The 21162-nt window shown below is 34.6% G+C and overlaps 1 protein-coding gene and 1 long non-coding RNA gene across 4 annotated transcripts in view; one reads left to right on the plus strand and one right to left on the minus strand.

Moving 5' to 3' along the window:
• Positions 1-307: 307 nt before the first annotated feature.
• Positions 308-4170, minus strand: LOC126974756 (uncharacterized). Its single transcript, XR_007731575.1, has 3 exons — positions 3717-4170; positions 2089-2274; positions 308-1199 (listed from the first exon to the last, which is right to left on the minus strand). It is a non-coding gene; the product is annotated as an uncharacterized LOC126974756 (long non-coding RNA).
• A 565-nt stretch (positions 4171-4735) lies between these two features.
• LOC126974652 (retinal rod rhodopsin-sensitive cGMP 3',5'-cyclic phosphodiesterase subunit delta) overlaps positions 4736-21162 on the plus strand; it is a 387080-nt gene continuing 370653 nt past the window's right edge. Inside the window, exons 1-5 of one of the 3 annotated variants that reach the window (XR_007731554.1) lie at positions 4736-5045; positions 5915-5946; positions 7973-8124; positions 9843-9979; positions 12969-16739. Coding sequence is in view for 1 of the 3 variants with exons in the window: in XM_050822190.1 (XP_050678147.1) it covers positions 4972-5045; positions 5915-5946; positions 7973-8124; positions 9843-9979; positions 12969-13050 (477 nt within the window). In the remaining 2 variants the exon portion in view is untranslated. Of the gene's footprint in view, positions 5046-5914; positions 5947-7972; positions 8125-9842; positions 9980-12968; positions 18189-21162 lie in introns of those variants that run through there. The other 2 variants (XR_007731555.1, XM_050822190.1) reach the window with 2 other exon arrangements.

The raw sequence follows: 21162 nt of genomic DNA on the forward strand, positions 1-21162 counted from the left end.
GTGCGACCTTATGTACCGCCAGTTAAGCAGTGTTTCCGATGCCTTAGGTTTGACCATTTGGCTAAATTCTGTATGAATGCTCAGCGTTGCTCAATCTGCACTGAAAATCATTCATATAAAGAATGTACTATACCTATTGACAAAGCAGTATGTGTGCACTGTAAAGGTAACCATCTTGCAGTATCAGGTCAATGCCCTATAAAACAAAAAAAGATATTGGATAGTAAAAATAAAAGTAAAACACCATTATCAGATTTATTTAAACATCCAACAAACTTTCCATCACTCAATAAGACAGAGAACACAGAAGACATCACTAATTTAATTTTATCCAATCCAGCAGCAATGAACCTAATCACAGAATCAATAATCAAAGTCATTACACTAAATAAAACACAGAATCAAAGCATTAGCTCACACGCAATTAGTTCAGCTATTAAAGATACCATAGAAATTAAAAATAAAACGTCACATTCAACTGTCACAAACTTAACATAGTACAGTGGAATGCTCAAAGTCTGTTGAGTAACAGACTTGAGCTTCAAAACCTTCTTTACGAGCAGGACATACACATAGCACTTATATCAGAAACTTGGCTTAAACCAAATATACAGTTTTCTATCAGAGGTTATACAATAATAAGAAATGATTGCGGTAATGATCACAATGGTGTAGCAATTTTTGTTAGAAATGGCATTTATTTTCAAAAGTTTGAAACATTTTCTGATAACTCCTTGCAAAATGTAGCAATCAAAATTAAATACAAACAAAAAGACATCTCAATTGTTAGCTTTTATAGTCCTGGCAACAGTGTACCTAACTTTGACAAATCTAAATTTAATAGACTGTTGCCTAGTATTCCAAAACCACTAACAATTGCTGGTGATTTTAATGCTCACCATACCATTTGGGGTTGTAATAGAACCAATTCTAGAGGTAGAGACATCATGGATGTAATGGACGATAATGACTTAATGCTCTTAAATAATGATCAACCAACTACAGTGGGTACTAATTCTTGGAGACCAAATGGACTAGATCTAACAATAGTATCATCTTCATTATTCCTGTGCTGTGAATGGCAAGTTCATCAGGACTCTTTGGGCAGCTATCACTTGCCTACAATCACAAAATTTTCCATGGTAGTGTCGGAAACTGAATCTTCTTCAATTCCATCCAACATTCCTCAACACAGTAATCTGAAAATAGTAAATTGGGACCAATATGAGAACTTAGTAAATGACTTGTTAAAACAATTTGATATAAATAATCGTAATCTACAGAAGTCTTACAATAACTTCTGTTCCATAATTCTTAGAGCGGTAGAAAATTCAGTACCTAAAACCAACTATCACTGTAACAATATTACTCATCTACCTAAAAGAAAGCGACAACTTCCCTGGTGGAATGGGCAATGTACTAAAGTGGTAGAAGATTGCAAGCAGGCTTATATGTTATTCAAATCAAATTGCAATATCCAAAACTACATTCATTTTAAGCAAGCTCAAGCAAAGAAAAAATGTATATTAAGACTTGAACGTCGTAAATCCTGGACAGATTTTTGCTCCACCATAAATAGGTTATGTAATGAAACAGATTTGGACAAAAATGAGGAAATTTAAGAACTTATATTCTATTAATAATTGTTTCTCTAGCCATAATTGGATATCCACACAAATATACTCCAGATAGAGTACCAAATTTGAATAAATATTCACAATAATCATCCTTTAAATAGCACCAACTCTTTTATGATTGCCCCTTTTACTATTGATGAATTAAAAGCTGGTCTATCATCAAGAAAGGACTCTGCATGCGGTTTGGATTGGCTCTCCTATAAAATGTTTAAACTCCTAAACTCTTCTAACTTAAATAAGTTTCTAAAAATATTAAATCTCCTATGGAACAACTCCACTATTCCAGAAGAATGGAAAACAGACTGTCTAATTCCAATTTTAAAGCATGGGAAAGATTCTAGTTCAGCTGATTCATATCGTCCTATTACACTAAGCTCGTGTGTTGGTAAAATTTTTGAACAATTAATAAAACAGAGATTAATATTTTATATTGAAAGTAACAACCTCTTACCTAATAATCAATTTGGATTTCGATGCGGTTGTTCTGCTTGTGAGAGTCTACGGCATTTATGTATTGACATCCATAGTGCCCAGATTGACAATAAGATATTAGCTGGTGTTTTTTTGGATGTTGTAGGAGCATTTAATATTGTTGATTTAGAACAATTATCATCCATTCTTCTATCCTTAAATGTCCCTGAAAAAATAGTTAGTTGGATATTCAATTTCTTGCATGGTCGCAAACTTTATGTTAGAGTCAATAACCAATTAATAGGTCCTCGATATTCATATAGAGGCGTATCGCAGGGCGGAATTTTGAGCCCATTGCTCTTTATAATCTACTTAAATCAAATAAATATTGTCTTGGGTAATAGAGTTTCTAACCTCCAATTTGCTGATGATCTAGTAGTGTATAGTTCAGGACTTAATTTATCAAATATTGTGTTAGATCTGAATGTAGCACTCAAAAAATTTGAGCTTTATTTTCAACATCTTAGTCTTGAGGTCAGTATTGACAAAAGCAAAGTAGTAATATTTTCAAAGCATTCAATAAGAATAAGAGATGCAAAAACATATTATGGTACTCAGGAAATTTCAATAGATAATTCAATAAAGTTTTTAGGAGTTACCTTTTTAAGTAATATTAGATGGCACATATATGTCGAAATATTAGAAAATCGAGCATTAAAGGCCTGCAATATTCTGAAATCATTAGCTGGTACATATTGGGGTGCAGACCCACGCATCTTGCTAACACTATATAAGTCATTAGTCCGTAGCCATTTTGAGTATGCCTTCTTTTGTTATGGTGGAGTAATTACATTAGTGAATAAATTAGAAAAAATACAAAATAAATGCTTAAGGATCATAACAGGCGCTTTTAGGTCTACTCCTATTATATCATTACAAGTAGAATGTAATATTCCCCCAATAGCTCTTAGATTCAAATATATACAAACAAAATTCTTTCTCAAATTAACTTCTATTAATAATCATCCACTCCTATTAAAGATACAGGACTATATTAACCGAACTGACAATAATTCCTACTATCAAGTAGAAGGCATCTCTGATTTGTTACATTTTTCTTGTGATCATAATCTATTTTCTAGTATTCTTTGGCCATGTTATTTAAATTCTTATAATTCAAAATATACACCTATTAAAATAATTATTAATGAATCATTATAATATAAGGAAGATGTATATAGTATGCTGTCAGAGTGGCAAAATTATAACCAACTTTATACTGATGGATCTAAAAGTAATACTGCTGTCTCTATGTGCAGTTTATGACATACAACTGCGGAGTGGGTTTGGTCATAGGTTAAATACCTTGGCTAGTATATACACAGCAGAATGTACTGCCATATATGCTGCTCTAGAATATATTGGAGAACAGTCATATAATAATTGGATCGTTATAACAGATAGCATGAGTGTTTTAAAAGCTTTACAATATCCTAAATGTAATGTTACAACTAATTTCATCATTTACAATATTAGAGACAAATATCAATGCTTATCCCTAACAAAACATATTGTTTTATTCTGGACTTCTTCATACATAGGCGTGGAAGGAAATGAACAAGCTGATTATCTTGCTAAATCTATTGTGAATAGTAATCGGATACATACTGCTTTGAACATTCCCATACCACACACAGATGCACTGTCTCATTTTAAAGGTACATTCTTGCAAGACTTTCAGAATTATTGGCAACAAGTTGTTCAAACAAAGGGCAAATGGTTAGCCGACATTAAAAACGAAATCTCTCCTCCCTTGTTTTAATTTGTCGGTTACATCTGGAACATTCTCGTAGTGGTGCTCATTTATTTAGGATCGGTGTTTTAGATTCTCCAACTTGTCAATTCTGTAATTTATCCATCCAAACTCTTGATCACATTTTCTTTGACTGTCCCCAATATAATCTTCAAAGATTTACATTGATAGACTGCCTCTTGGATGTTTATAAAAATGCTGAAGACATCCCGCGCTCACTTCAGCAGTTATTGAAAACTTATGACTGCTTCGTGCCGCTTTACAAATTTATAGTTTCAACGGTAGGCGAAATTTGAATATACGGCTTTGCTTTTGACACAATCCCTTACACAGACTTAAAACATATTCGTCCATAAATTATTATTGGACTTGTGTTTATAATGTAAATTTTAATGTATAAATGTAAATATTATATTTATAGTTATACCTTAAATTAGTTTCATATTATCATATAATTATATGCAACTAATATTCATCATTATTACTTATAATTCATGTATAATATATTTCTTATAACGTATATGAGATTTATATTTTAGTATTATATCATAAAAGTTTATTATTAAAAATAAGGGGCTAAGCTTGATCTTCATTGGAACAAGAATATTATCAATAAAAGACTTGGCTTCTTCTACTTTGGCCTTTCATGCGAACCTATATGTATATGAAGAAAATGAAACATGAAGAACACGAAATACTAATTTTATGGGAAATTGTACTATTTATGTTTGAAGATGAAGATAATAAGCTGTGTAACGTGAAGAATAGAAAAATAAAAATGAAGACTTGGCTGTATGGGCTTTTGACCTCTTTGCCTGTCCAGATGGACGAACAGAACCAAAAAAAAAAAAAATCGAGACTCGAGTTCGATCATAAAGATTTTTCTGATTGCCTGTTAAATTTTTTGAGACATTTTAATTTTATGTAGATATTCATATTCATTATTTTGCACAACTCCCATTGTGTTTTTTGAAAGTTATCGTTGTCGTTGAGACTTGAACAATATTATTTGATTCGGAAAGTAAAATAAAAGAAAACACAAAGCACAGTGACCATATTGAAAGAACACTAAACAAAAAAAATAAACGACTGAGCTGCAGTTCATCAATCATGACTACTGAGGTTTTGTCTCCGGATCAATCTAAAAAAGATCGAGTTGAAACAATTCTTCGAGGATTTCAGATGTATCCTTTAATGCTGTCTATAAGTTGAATAATATTTTACATACTTGATCGTCTGTATTCTATTCTAACAACTAGGTTAAATAAATATTTATTTGTATTTAATATATCTATCTATAATACCCACTGTAGGCCTGGTTTGATAACAATGCATGGAAAATGAATAGTGTTGTTGGGTACTTTAGATGCACCCTCAAACATATTCTATGACAATATGTTGCTTTAATGTACAAGTTTCTAACAACACCTCCCAATACTTTGGTGTAGAACACTGCCATGAGGGTTAAACATTAATGATAATGTTAGTGGTACTTACACATTGGTGCCTCGGTTATACACAATTAATCAAATTATTCTGAATGATCTAAGGTTTTTTTTTGTGTAAGAATTGTTGGGGTTGACATAATTCGTGCTACGGGATGCTAAGTTTTAACCAAAATTTTAAACCGGAATCAAATGCAGTGGCTATTCAAGTTAATATTTAACAGATTACAATTTATGATAGAGGCTGTATTTACCTACTTTTTAAGAACTTGATAAAGTATATGTAATATGCTGCTTAGTAACATTTATTTTGGTTGATAACTTCAATTTGTTTTTGTTATGTTATTTAAGCATTTAACATTGTGTGCCTACTGCTGTCCATCGAGTTAGTAAAAAGTACAAAAAACTATTTTCTTCAAATATTCAATTATCTGAATGACTCATAACAACAAATACTCTAGATAATTGAGCCACTACTGTATTTGACACATAATACTTTATTTATACAAATAATAAATAAATAAATTTTTATTTAGGATGTTTCCACCCATAATTTATTGTAAGATTTTTATTATTTTGTAATTATTTTCCTTAACAACTATGTATAGTAACTGGATGAACCTTCGAGATGCTGACACAGGTAATTTGTATTTATTTTAACTGTGGATACAATTCTGAAATAAATAATTTCATATTTAGTGTAACATAGTTAAAAATGTGTTTTATAAATATGGGCATAATTTAAAAACTAAGAAGTTAAGGTAAAAATTCAGAATCAATTGGAAGGAGTTCGGGGTTGACGGGAAGGGGGGAGGCGTGTGATCCTCTTTCCCTGACACCACTCCTGTGGGTGAAAGGGGAAGGGGAGGAAGGGAGAAGTCCACTCTCCCCTCCCATGAAAATTTGACTCACCATTCTTGTGAAAATCAAAATAATGCAACCTTCCCTCAAAACATAAAAGTGGCTTAAAAGGCCAAGTAGAAGCCACTCTCTCCAATTTCTCATATTGAAAAAAATATGAAGGGCCATGCCCATTCCACCTATCCTGACCGAGCTGGGGTGTGACTCAAATTTGAAGCTCGCTTCACTTGCGTTTGCATCCTGAGTACAGTAACTTTCTTCTAAGCATATTTCTAGGTTGTTATAAAAACAAGAGAATAATTTGTAACCTATTAATATAATATTGTTTTAGTTTTTATATTTAGTAATTATTAAAAATTTATAAGCTTAGTGACATCACTTTGTTATGAAGTTGGTAGTTTCGTATAATAAAGTTGATAGTATTGTAGTAACTTTAGGCACTTCTTGTTGGGGCAATCAAAAATGGTGGACATGCTGGTTGCTGGTCATCCGACTGCCCTATTGTTATAAATCATTTAGTGTTATCATAGAATTGTTTTGTCATATAAAAATATGTCCAAAATGGCAACCTGGGGTCAATTCTTGAGAGTCGACCTCATAGAAATTAATCAAAGAAATAATTTATAAGTATTTGTTCAAGCATTTTTGAAACTTTGACCTACATGAAAGATGAAATAGAAGAATAAAGGTCACAGGGAAATACTATTAAAGAGACTGTCTACAATGATAAGAGATATGTGCTGTATAATATGAAGAGTGCTGCTAGCACGGGAATCAGCAGTTTGTATGTGTATTATTTGAGAAGTATCTTAAAAATTAAAAAAAATTGCCTAAATTATCTATTCAATGCGGACGAAGTGGCGGGTAAAATATAAAAAAAGTGTATAATTGAAATAATAAAACTAAATTAGATAAGACTAATGTTATTGTCGGTTTTCACCTGTGGAACACAGACAATCAATGCCTCAAGAAATGATTATCCGAGCAATCACCGATGGTTTCCGCAGACGGCTTCAGGACGACTCGATGCGAAGACGCATTATCGCAAAAAAAGTTTGCAACTCCTGCGGCGAACGTTGTTGAGATAATCTTACGTCCTTATCGCACTTATACAGAATTATGTATGCCATCCTGCTCTCACAGCAATATTGCATTCATTTTTCTGTTTTATCCATTTTGAGGTTAATATAATTTTTTATTGTTTTTGAAAACAGTGCATTACCTTTTAACACCAGTGGTATTTTTTTATTCAGGGACCAAACCTCTACTAAATACAACACCTTTCACCCTCGAACTCCTACCAAACGATTGTGAATTCAACCCGAACTTAATAATAATCACTTAATTGCTTATCAGATTGTTAACTTATATAACTTAATTTTTTTGATGGAAGTGGAAGAAATATGTGTGTTCAGGTCTCTTAATGTTAAAATATGATCACTACAGCTGATACTCTCCTGCAGTACCAGAGGAATCATAGAAGTCTTGCCAACCTTTTAGGAAGGTATAGTGTAAGAATATTGTCTTATCACTCTGAAAACACTTGGCAAGAAAGTTAAAAGTTGTACATTGGCAGAAAGTTTCTCAAAAACCGCACTGAAAAGGATTCACCATACATCCAGTTGGTGAGGATGATGTAGAAGTTAGTGGCACGTCAAGCGAAGGTGGAATTTGCCAAATTCCTCCAGGAACCAGGTCAAACAGCTCTTAGGAAGAGATGTCTCGACGCATCGCTAACTGTTCTCAGAGCAGTCCCTTCTTCCCGACAAAAGATGGAGCAGCTCTAATGTTGAAATTTGTTTCAGGTAAGATTCTATGGCAATACAATGAAGACATGTCTTGCCCAGATGTAGAGCATGAGGCAAGAGTCCCGAAACGTATACTAAAATGCAGAGTTGTTTCACGGGAAATGAACTTCACCTCCGTTGAAAGTATGGATAAGTTTCGACTTGAGCAGGTGAGTGTGAGCGGCATTTATATCTCATTGTGTTTGTTTTGGCGAGGAAATTCCTGTGTATTCGTATACATGGAAGTTCTGTAGATGTCAAGTTTGTTTATATTTGAAAGTTCCTTATGCACCACAATTGAGACGATTGTCCTATCAGGTAATGAAGAGATGGTATTTGAGTGTGTGGTACATAGTGCGAGGGACAGGGATCAGATCAATTTGCAACTCTCGCAATTATAGACATAATGCCCATATAATAATAGTTTCACCTCTCCAGTACGAAAAGGGCGCTATTTCTACGTGAAAACTCTTTTTGCTGCGAGCGTGAGGCAAAGTGATTTAAATTTGACCCCACGTGACCATACATCCGGGAATTACTCCGAGTTAAAAAAATAAACAATCCGATCCGGTGCGTTCCGAAAATCATTTTATCCTAGCGTATTATCTTAATTGTTTCTCTTACTATAACCTATAACACTTTTCTCGCTAGTCGAGATGAAAAGTTGTATGTTTCACACGAGAGCAATTTTTTTTGTCTCGTGCCTTTAAATCACTCACTACCTCAGTAGTCTATATTAGAATCACTCGCTACGCTCTTGGTTCAATTCTAGACTACTTCGCCAATTCGTGACTTAAAGTCAGAACTTGCAAAAAATAACTTTGCTCACTTGTTGAAGAAATAACTTTAAAATGCATAAAGGGATTGATCCCTAGAGCTTGAACTCTTTATAGATTGGACAGGAAAACTTAGCGTAGTAGATATATTATCAGATAACCCGCTTACGACATACCGTTTTAGTGTGTCTGTAAGACCAAAGTAATATTAACAGTATTGGTATATTTAAGGTCTTTTTGAGCTTCCTGATATGCTAATTCAAATGTCTTTATGGCGAAAAGGCTAGTGCCGTTGCCTTTCATCCCAAAGCCGCCGATTCGAACACCACAACATACCAATTTGTTTACGATTTTCCAAATTCATTTATCCGTTTCACTTTCGGTGAGTAAGTCTACACACACCTGCAAAGCTATTGATAAGCCAAGATTTAGTTTGCAGTTGACCTTCTCGCACTAAGCTAACAACTGCTTGAAATCAAAACATAAGTGCAACTTTATCATAGCACTAAGACAGATAACTGTAACTCTAATTCATCGGTTCCTACATACTCAGTACAGCATTCCAAAATCCATGCATTTGAAAACTATTTTCTCGCTTTAAATTCTTATGTCTTTTAAACACAATGGCCCCCTTATCAATCTTGATTTGTACCCCAACTCTAAAAGACGTGATATAGAAAGATGTTAGGTGCTTTTTGGCCTAATGCTCATGATCCAATCGCCATGATAATTTCGAGTCCCTGAAACAATCCGTACGATTGGCAATGTGAATTTTCCTATGGAAAGAGTGCGTGCTTCTATTGATAACTGGCCTCAACGTTTAAAGGACTGTATTGCAGCCAATGGAGACCACTTCGAATAACCTTTTTATATTATAAATTGTTTTTTATTTATGTATTAAACTAACACACTGTGAAAGTAATAAATTTTATTTGCACTAGAAAAAGATTTTTTTTTCTTTTTTTTCAGTATTTATGGCAAGACTAGGTATCCCGTAATATGCTGTTAATAGTGCTAAATTTCAACCAACGTAAAATTCAACAGGATTCAAGAATCTATTAATTTAACTCTAGTGTATTTATATTGTTTTTAATATTTTGTAAAATTTGCAGAAAGTGCTCTTTAAGGGAAGGTGTCTCGAAGAATGGTTCTTCGACTTTGGATATGTGATTGCAAGGTCTACAAACACTTGGCAATCAATATTGGAGTCTGCACCAGAGTCTCAGATGATGCCGGCCAATGTTCTCAAGTAAGTTTTAACATCTCTACGACTGTGTAGTTAGTGAGTGCTAATCTCAGAGTTACTAGATTTGATTATTTGCAATTATATATTGTAATTCGCTCGCTAACTATAGGCCTGACGAAAATGCTCATGGTCGCTCAGAAGGTAATGGAAAGGGCTATGGATCGGAGTTTCCCTGCGAGATGGAATCAGAAATGAGGAGATCCGTTGGAGAACCAAAGTTACCGACATAGTCCAATGATTGCGAAACTGAAGTGGCAGTGGGCACGGCACATAGTTCGACGCACAGATGGTAAAGTCCTCGACTGGCGACTACGTACCGGAAGACGCAGTATTGGTAGGCCTCCCACAAGATGAACCGACGATCTGGTCAAGATCGCCGGAATACGTTAGATGAGGGTAGCGCAGGACCGATCATCATGGAGATCTCTGGGGAGGCTGTAGTCCAGCAGGGGTCGTCTTCCCGCTGATATGATGTCCATGATGATGATTTGCAAATATAGGTGGCTGTTTATGGAGAGGAATTCTATACCATATATTTACTTGTAGCCTGCCCGTAGATGAGGATTCTGCTTATTATTTAATCAATAGTGTAAATTTAATTTTGTTCGATATAAATAAATACATTAATTATAAACGTAAAATAACTAATATTAACCCATACCTACCACTTAGTTTTAAGCGACAGCTGGCTTCTTTAGTAGCTTATAGTTTTAGTCCACACACTACTTCCTCTGTAGTGATATTTAATAAACATGCCTCTTTTTGTCAAAATTGATAATAATTGACATACAAGCCTCTATTGAGGAATGTATTAGTACTAATGTACAGAAATATAACAAGGAAAGTGTTAAGTACTTTAAATTAAGTTATTCGACAAGGGAGGACAACTCTTGCAATATCATACAAAATAGACAACATTCACGAAATGTAAATGTTACTGCTAAGGATTATCATAATAAAAATCTCATAAATATTGTTAACCAGAACATACAAGGTATCTCAAGTAAGGAATTAGAAATTAAACTGTTTTTAAATACTACTAAAATACATAGTCGTGTTCACTGTCGCTTGCCAGTTGCCATCAACCGAAAGAAATCGAAGACAATCGCGGTATCAGTAAACAATAAAATAACAAATTAATTGCTTTTGTAATCCTTGCCATAAGATTTTAGAGTTAGCTTGCGCCATATTATTTTGAATGCGTCAAAAAAATGTTTTTTTTTGCCTTAGATGCTCTCAACTCTCAAACTAAGTTTATTTTCAGTTTTGCTTCATTCATGCTTGTATGGTCTGTCCCCGATTTCAGCTTACGTTTTTCTTGTAGTTGTTCGGGAATATAAAGGATCCGTTTATAATGATAATACTTTCATTTTAACATACTCACTTGTGCATCTTACATTTTGAACAAGGGAGAAAAGGGAACGACTTTAGATAACACGTAAGACGTAGCTGTCATGTACATATGGGCGCAGATCGCCACCTACCGGCAATAGTTGTTAATCATAAAACCGTTATTTATTAAGGTCTGATATTTAATAGACACTGTTTTGACTGTTTGAATGACTTGAAGATGTTTGATGTTTCATTTATTGTTAAAACACTTAACTTACTGTATAAATGTTTAAATTAATTTCTATTAGAATTAATATCATTATTCTGTATGAAACTATATTATTTTATGTAATAAGTCTTTCTTAATTGCATTTAGAATCTTGCTTGCAGCGCCATCTTCTTACTTACTAATGTTTGTGTAAATTAAATGACCAAACCATATTATTTAAATCAAATTGTGAAGTTATATCAGTTCACTAAAAGGAATAAACTAATACTCACAAATTCAGGAATTATTTTATAGTGTCGTAATTTTATTAGTTTGTTTTAAAAGAAGTTGTATCTACTATATCTGTTTTAACTATTGTAAGGAAGCTATATAAGCGATTGTTTTATGCAAAGCCTGTTTAGTTCAAGTTCAATTCTATACTAGTAATTGTGCGCGAATAAACTGAGAAATTATTAGTGTGTTATTTCACCGTAATGGACCCATCGACAACGATATATTCGGAACGATACGATAATACCCGGAATATATCGCACCTACCCTACTTTAACAAATGTTTGTATTACATATCGATTATCGTAACAACATCGTAACCATAGACTAATATTTTGATTTTTTTACGATGTGAGAGAGAATGAATTATGCGCAAACCTTGAAAAACTAAATATTATCTGTGCTATGTCGCTGTTAAGTGTCAAAAGTCAAAACATAGCTAAGGACCATGCCACACTCTGCACCAACAATTTGCATCATTTACACAAAATATAAATATTCAAAAATTATGTAATGAATATAATATGACCTTTTAAAATTGAATTAATAATACAAAACTAGCGGATAATAAAATGAATAAAAAAGTAACTCAACCCTTCTCGTCGGCTTCCTATTTCTCAGGCGGCCATTTGCATTACTTTCTACGCATAAACGATCAACAAAATGACCTAAAATTACTTGGTATTAAACTAATGCTGTTGAATATTAAATCAAATATAATTATTTTAATAATATTTATTAAGTATTGTATAACAAAATATATATCTATACAACTTGAAACGATAATAGCAACGACAGCCTAGAAGAGGTCGTTGAGATTATTGTAAAAGTGACGTTTTGTCAAATTCGAATATTCGTCTCTGACATTTTCAACTAAGAGTAGGGTTAGGACCGTTAATATCGAAAAATGTTTCGTTCGTTCAGTAACCGTTTCGACATTGAATGCGATGTAACTAAGAGTAGAAAGCGACACGACTAATGCTACGATATATCGAATATCGATTTTAGGAGTAGGCCCCCTGGCTTAACGCCTACATACACTAATTAACCTGGCCTCTAGGCTCTATCTAGCCGTGTAGCATATCTATAGGTCCAATTATAAACGACTATTGTAGAGCGTTAATAGATCCATATCGTAACTGATATTTGTAAAATTTTCAGTGGGAACGTGGTGATCGAGACAAAGTTCTACGATGGTGACTTACTGATCACTACGTCGAGAGTGAGGCTCTTCTATGTATAGATTTACATGTGTTGTATTTATACTTATATATGTTGGTATGATCTGTGTTCAAGGAGAAAAGGGTAAATAATTGTAGTGAATCAACTGCATTTACATTATTTGTTTTATTTATGTTTCAGTATTAAGTATTACTATTTCAATTAAATTTTTTTGTACATCAAAATAATTAAATATATTTTTATAATGCATAGCGAATTTGGAAAAAAAATATAGAATTGTTTTATTATGTCATAATGACAATTCTTTTTCTCTGAACTTCAGTTGCTAATGTTTTCAGTAAGTACATAGTTTATTATTTAAATTATTTGAATAATGAATTATTTGTTAATAATTTTTATTGTATAAATCTAGTCATTGCTAATATTTGTATAGAATAAGCTTTTAGATCAGGTGTCAAGGCATGTGTCTTCTAAAGATTTGGTGTATAGCTGTGCTCTTCAAAAATTGTCAAACTTTACTTATTTACTGTATGTATAGATGATAAGTCAATGTATGTAGATGTTCAATTAATTAGTGAAAATTTCCAGAAAAATCTCGGTGTATATTAGATAATGTTACTGTTTTTGGGGTTATTCATGTTGGTGTTTTTCTTGTCTCAATTAATGAAATTGAAATATTTTTGAGATAACTAAAAATGAAATGTCTTAGATGACAGCTTTTGGATTACTCTTGTCTCTCTTCTGTGATGTAGATTTCATCTAAATCTTTAAAGCTTTTTTTTTTTTTCATTTTTCATCTTAAACTTTTGACAGTAGCCAAACAGACAGATGGCGAAGCGTTTTCATTTTGTCATATCGCTTGAATGTAGTCACAAAGCAAACCGAATAAGGTACCTGAGGGTATTAAGGCCTAGCTAAGGAAAATTTGTAATAAAATGAAAAATATGCAGCATAATCAACAAGTTTTATTATTAATCAGTCATGTACTTAAATTACTACCGAGATTAAACAAAAAATAGCTTTTCCAGCTTAAAACCAAAACAATATATAACTTTTTTTAAAACGCAGTCTGTAGGCCTTATTATACTAGGGTAGGGTAAAAAGGCCTATACTTTAAACTATCCAGAAATCAACTTATACTACGTAAATTGGTATTCTTGAGATCAATAATCATTAACATAAAGCAATAGGAAGCATAGTGGTCTTATAAAATTAAATAAATTGCCTTTATTTGCATCTACCAGTACATTGAAAGTCATCAGTATCTTCTGCAGTCAAACCGACACACTCTTCGTGGTCTACAACTTGCAGCATCGCGAGCATTGCCTCATTGCGTCCATTCTATCTTTTTGCAGGCATGACAATACCAACTCACTTGTTTTCGTGATTTAGCTTCGACGGTAGTAGACTTTTTTGCAGATACGATTTAGTTTTCTTAGAATTTAAAGTCTTTTTAAACTTTTTTTCTTTTCTACCTGTTTTAACATCAGTAAATTTTTCGTCTTGTTTCTCTTGGTTATATTTATAAAATACATCATTTGTGACTGGAGTACCTCGATAATTAATGGCTTTTCGTCTAACAATCGGTGTGCATGTTTGAACTTTAACAGGCGTAGGCATTTCGAAGTAGTAGGCATAGGAAGATCATAAAAATCATTTCTTTTCAACCGACTGAGTGGTAAATCATCAGATAATCTGAACTAGAGCTTGTTCCATAAACTGAGCGATAATAGCTGCGTTGCACGATTGATTCTCTTGAGACCTGACCTGTGGATGTTGATGCTATTGCTGGTGATTGCTTAGTTTGTTCTGGAGTCGCTGGTCGACGACAATCAACAGGTGAAATATTTCCAAGCGAGGCATCGGGTATTGGAATCGGTATCAAAATTGATTGTGAACTAGCAGCAGATTCTGAACTCTTTTGTTGATCACTATTAATAGGTGGTACATTTTCTTGATCACGATCAGGCGTTGAGGCTTCCGATAAAATAGACGGTGTTGTATCTCCGGATTCTGAAGCTTGATGTTCGAGAGCTGGTGCGATTTCTTGTGCACCATTTGGTGTAGGAGCTTCCGTTAAAATGGAAGGGGCAAAAGCTGTTTCTGATATAGCCTGTGGGTTGAAGGGGTACAAGCCAGTCGCTTTAAAGCCACTCGTGATATTGCTATGTGTCATACATTTAGAACAAACGCTTTTAAGAATGATATTAAAGCGTGCTTTCGTGAGTTTTTTGTCTCTGTTTTGGTCCAAAAATGATAACAATTCAGCATCCCAGTGGTGTTCGAATGATCGATATACGGATTTGTCGAGGGGCTGTAATTCATGGGTTGTGTTAGAAGGTAAGCAGTACAAATGAATGCCAAGTGAATCGGATATATCGACTATGGAAACATCTAAATGACATGCTGCTCCATCAAATATCAAAAGGCATGGTGCCTGGCTTTTGTATCTAGACAAGTGTTTTAAAAATATTTTGAAAAGTTCATTAGTCATATACCCCTTTACTGATTTTCCTTGTTCTTCCTGTATAATTTTGGTTTTAAGCGTTTTCCCTTAAATATGACCATAGGTGGTATGGCTATGCCAAGAGCATTAACACATCCTGCGATGGTAACGCTTTCAGCATGTTCAGAAGACTGCAAATGAACCCCTTTAGCCCCTTTTTTGGCCAAAACACCCTGCTGGTGGTGGATAGTGAGACGGCCTCCTTTTTCATCCATATTATAAATTTGCTCGGGATGATCATAAGTCAAATTTATCGTAGATATCTCTCAGTTTTTTAAAATGGTCATCAACAGTATATTTATTTAGCTTTTGGGCTCTAGCTGGGTTCATGAATTGCGCTTTTCTTACGGATATTTCATGGTGTCTTTTCATGAACGCCTTGAACCAGTCTTTGCCTGCGCGTTTGCCTTCATCATTAAAATTGTGTTTTATATCATTTTTCTCACAATATTTATACACCAATCGACGCAATATTCTTGCTGTCACAGGCAAGCCCATTTCAGAATATCCTTTGCACAATTTGAGCTTCCTCTTCACCATTTAATATAGGTTTACGTCCCAAACTTTTCTTTAAACTGCCAGATTGCAGATGATTTCTGATTGTTCTTCTAGGAACCTCATATCTCTCTGCAGCGTTATACGTACTCAAATTTCCTCTTTGTACTACTCTAACAGCTGCAATCAGATCGTCTTCTGACCACAATGCCTATTTGGGAGGCATCGTGACCGTAAGCACTGAAAACAATGATAAATTGAAAATGTATAACTACGTACATACTACCCACCAACAAACATTTTAAAAACACGTTCCTACTTATGTAGCAGTTTAAAAAATAAAAAAAATTATAAGCCTTAATATCTGCCAACCATGTGGTCACAGAAAAAAATTATAATTAAAATTTTACAACTACAAGTCCTTTAAGACGGTAACCCAGGGACAAGCATACTTTAATTTATAAACGGACAGTCAATACAGGCTTGTAAATATGATATTTTTAAAATTACTTACGATCTCGAAGACACTGGAAGAACTTCGCAAGTTCGCAGCGGCTTGTATACGCTCTGAGCTTCTGTGAGTGTAACCTTGATCGTCAACTACTGTATTTCGTAGGTTTTTTGGTACTTAGGCCTTATTGCCCAACAGGTCTTAATACCCGCGGGTACCTTACGTGGTGAATGAAAGGCGTGTGACGCCAGGACAAAACAGCGGCGAGCGCGCGACGCGAGGTGTGAGCGAGACAGATGTATCAGCTGCCTTTGTATGACCGACGTCAGACAGACAGCGACTGTGCGACGCGACGGTCGTGGTTATTTATAAAACGGACCCGCCATGGTTCAACTTCAGTTAGCTGCGCCACGCCTACTTCGTAGTTTGACGTCTCCGCTTCGGTTCAAATTCTCTATGCTTTCAGTTCGGTTCACAAGTATGTTTGACAATACCTTAATCGACGCGGTGATGGTTATTGAGCCGTGACTTCATTCATCTTTTTTACCATAACATGCAGCGTGTTTCGGAGAAGGTTTAAGTTTATGATGTGTTGGTGATTATTTTATCCGGAACCTATAATTTTTTGACTTAGAAATATCTATATATTCGTAATAGAAATAATTCAGTCCATGACATTTCATTACATACAATGAGATTAAACCATACAAAAATATATATTTCAGGATTTTTCTGGTCATTAAAAATTCAACTGCTCGATTTAAACTTTTACATAAGCCTTTGAAAACATTTTTGTTGCATTTATTAAAAATCTCTCATTGTAAAATTAAAATGTAGTCCACATTGAAAATGTAATATTAACTAATATTAAACTTTAGTATTCAGTTGTGATTTCTGTATTACAAAAATAAATAGATTTGTATCTGTGGTATAATTTTGAAAATTGTAAAGAAATACGTTTTATTATAGTGTGTAAGATAAAGTATTTGAAGCGATTGTTTTACTTTTTCAACTTAGAATTTCTTTTTCTATGAAAATAAGGGACGAGACGAGCAGGACGTTCAGCTGATGGTAATTGATACGCCGTACCTATTACAATGCAGTGCCGCTCAGGTTTCTTGAAAAACCCAAAAATTCTGAGCGGCACTACAATTGCGCTCGTCACATTGGAAATAAGATGTTAAGTCTCATTTGAATGAATAACTTGTGAGTTCAATTATTATGGTTGTAACATTTTGTCCGCCGAGCTGTCCTGTGTGCCTCTTATAATAAATACTTCAGTATTCATTATATCATGGAAGTCCTGTGCTATTTAATGAGCTCATTGCTAAATTGCATTAATGTTTTTCGCATAATTTAATAATTAATATCAAATATAAATATATTAACGGATAGATATCTTCTCGCCTCGCCGTCGCGTCGTCAATCTTGTTGTATGTACCAACCCTAGCGCTCCGACCAGACGTAGGTATAAATTTTATGGACACTGCTGAGTTACGCTACTGTCCTATTACTGTATTGTGTTAGTGGGGCCTCGCCCTTATGTCTATATTTTAGTATAGCGGACAAAATGTCTGTCCGTCGTGTATGTAGCGCTTAAGTGCAGCTTTGATGAGTGTTATTTAATCGTATTCATAATTTCATTCACGCATTTGATATTAGTATGAAAGCGTTTTAAACGTATACCTACAATTTTGTTTATTAAGTGTTGTATGTCAATTAAATACACTAAAATAAATTGTAAAAAGTTGTTTTTTCTTGCATCATCCCTATCAGTCGGTGTTAACTCGATCAAAACAGCTTGATCGTTTTCTTTCCGGTTCCAACAAAAAGAAGCTGAAATATTTTTTGACAATCTATACTATGAGATGGAGAGCTGGTTTTTTGTTCGGTAATATTGTGAAAACTACTGAGCCGATCGGAATAATACTTATAGCATATGATGCAGCGTGTTTCGGAGGCTTATACTATATGTACTAATACAATATGATACTAGCTGAAACAACAGACGCTATTCTGTCAATAGAAACAACATGAGGTAATCGGAAATGTGTAATCTAATTTAATTAGTTCAAAATTAAGCAAAAACTTAAAAAAAATTTTTGTTGGAGGTGTCCAACATATCATTGATATGCAGAAGAAACAGTGTGGGAGATAGCACATAGCCTTGGGGCACTCCAGCGTTCACGGGCTTGGGATTCGAGCAGTGACCATCGATAACGACCTGAATGTTGCGCCCAGTGAGTAAGCTGGAGGTCCACTTGCATAAGCTATCGGGAAGCCCAAATGATGGAAGTTTTGCGAGAATTGTGCCATACACAATCAAAGGCCTTCGCTATATTCAGGCTAACTGCCAGGCCTTCCCCCTTGCTTTCGATAGTCGCCGCCCATCTTTGTGTTAGGCATAGCAAAGATCACCCGCCGATCGACCATGGCGAAACCCTTACCGTCGGTCGTGGATCAACTGGTGACTCTCTAGGTATATCAAGAGCTGGCGGTTAATTATGCTCTCCATGATTTTGGAGAGCAGGGAGGTAATAGCTATAGGCCTGTTGTTTATCTATTCGCTTTGTTATAATTTTGTGTTATGGCAGATAGATTCCTGTAGGTAATAGAGAGATATCTATAGACAACAGACGCATTAGTATCTGATTGGCTGATTTTATAATAATAATAAATAATATATATTATTTTATTATTATGATTTAATGCCAATTGAGACTCTCGCGCCGGTTACCCTTAATCAATTGTCACCGGCATAGTCGCACGCATATTCCATTCATTCACCAGTGGGCATCGGTATATTCGCATAGCATTAAAGTACTCGGTGTAACGCATTCATTCACCAAACGCTGAGCGGACACACACTTTAGCACTTCAAGAGAGTTCCTAGAGGATTAGCAGGGGCCCCCAGCAGATCATCTCTTCCTCGGAACCTCAGGTATGTCTATCTATTGTTTCGCGTTTTCATAGACACGCGCTTGCTTATACAAATGGTACACACTCATAATTTTTTATTTATCTACTTACTTTCATCAAAACGGTTTACACCAATTGCATAAATAACAGATTATTAATTATTAATTCAGAAATTAATCTCGCTCACAGTACTTCAGTCATTCTGACGTTATTGTCGTCCACTCATCCACGAACAAGTCACACTCAGGGTTAGCGTTCAGAAAAGCGTTGAGTGCGGTCAGGGTGTGGGGTATACGTGACCGTGGCTGCGCCACTGTGAGCCTCTGTGGAACCGCAAACAGTTCATGTCTTCGGTTACGGAGGCATTTGTTCGGAACAAAAAATCGCCACAGCTTATCACTTAGCTCGGGAGCATCGATCTTACCATGAAAAACTTTGCAGGCAGTAGTGAGTTGTCGGTACTCTTGCCGAACTTCCAAAGAACAAGTTCAGAGACTCCAGAAGAAATTTGTTTGGATATAGGTAAGTATATCCAACCAAACTTTTTCAAGGAGAACCCACATAGGCATTCTCGTGCGGGTTCCAGGTGCCGGCGCTAGATTCTATCAATGATCTAACTAGCGCATTATAGATCAGCCGGAAGACATAATGATAGTCATCAATTATAATTAGGTCACACCACTGTCTCATTCCTGAACTCTGCATTCAACTCGCAAGTTACCTGTAAACTAAAATGTGTCCTAATCTCAGAGCGTTCCATTTTCAAATACTCTAATTACCTTTTACTTAAGACTTACAGTTTATAAGCGTATAGACAAACGGAGAAAAACTTTAAAGGAGATACAGCAAGATAGAAAAGCAAAGCGAATCTGATGTTACTCTAACCGATTTTAATTGACAGGTCGTAAACATTCAGCCACCCTTGGGATTAGTGTTTTGAATATGGAACCACTAGCTAATGGCACACCTTGAGAAATCTGTCATCTATTATATATTCTAGTTAGAGTCTCTTGCTTTTACGGCCGTTCCCAATATACTATCTACAGATAGAGATAAATTACTACCTTCTACTGTCAGTAATTAGCTGTCAATAATCTGAAGCTGTCCCAATATACCCGATAAGTCATTCTTATCGCCTTATATTGGGACGCGTGAATTGCAATTTCTATACAAACTTCTATCGCTGGTGAGCAATACGTCGTCCCAGTGACAGACAGCGTGTATGGATAAGGTGAGTTACGGTCGATAAGTTTATTGGGACAGAAAAGTAAACGATAGTTACGATTTTTATCTCAAGTAAGAGATAGACTGAATATTGGAAACAGCCTTTAGACAACCGATAAAAACAGGCCAGGAATATTTGTTTATTGTGCGTGACAAGCTACGTCTTACACTCGCGATTTGTATGACACTTTGTGTTAAGTGTGCGTGAATTGCTCAAAATAGAGGTTAATTCTAAACTAAATTTTTTGCGACGTTTTCACAGCTGTCATGGTATATCTAGACGTAGAAATGATCTAATATTCTTATTCTTACTCCATATCATTAAATTGTTACTCGTTTGTATAACATAATTATTGGAAATTAGATGACCCGGAACACGTTGTTTTCCCATATAAATTAAAAAATAATAACAATAATAATGAATAAATTAAAAAATAAATAATAAATCATTTTTAATGTTCGACCGTATTTCTCAGACTTAAATTTTAAAGCGACCGGAGTGAATGGAGCGACTGCCCTCAGGCTATTAAATAATAAGTTTAATTGTACAATATTACTTAGTGAACATATTTTTTCGA

Source organism: Leptidea sinapis, chromosome 33, assembly GCF_905404315.1.
Source record: "Leptidea sinapis chromosome 33, ilLepSina1.1, whole genome shotgun sequence".
NCBI lineage: Eukaryota > Metazoa > Arthropoda > Insecta > Lepidoptera > Pieridae > Leptidea > Leptidea sinapis.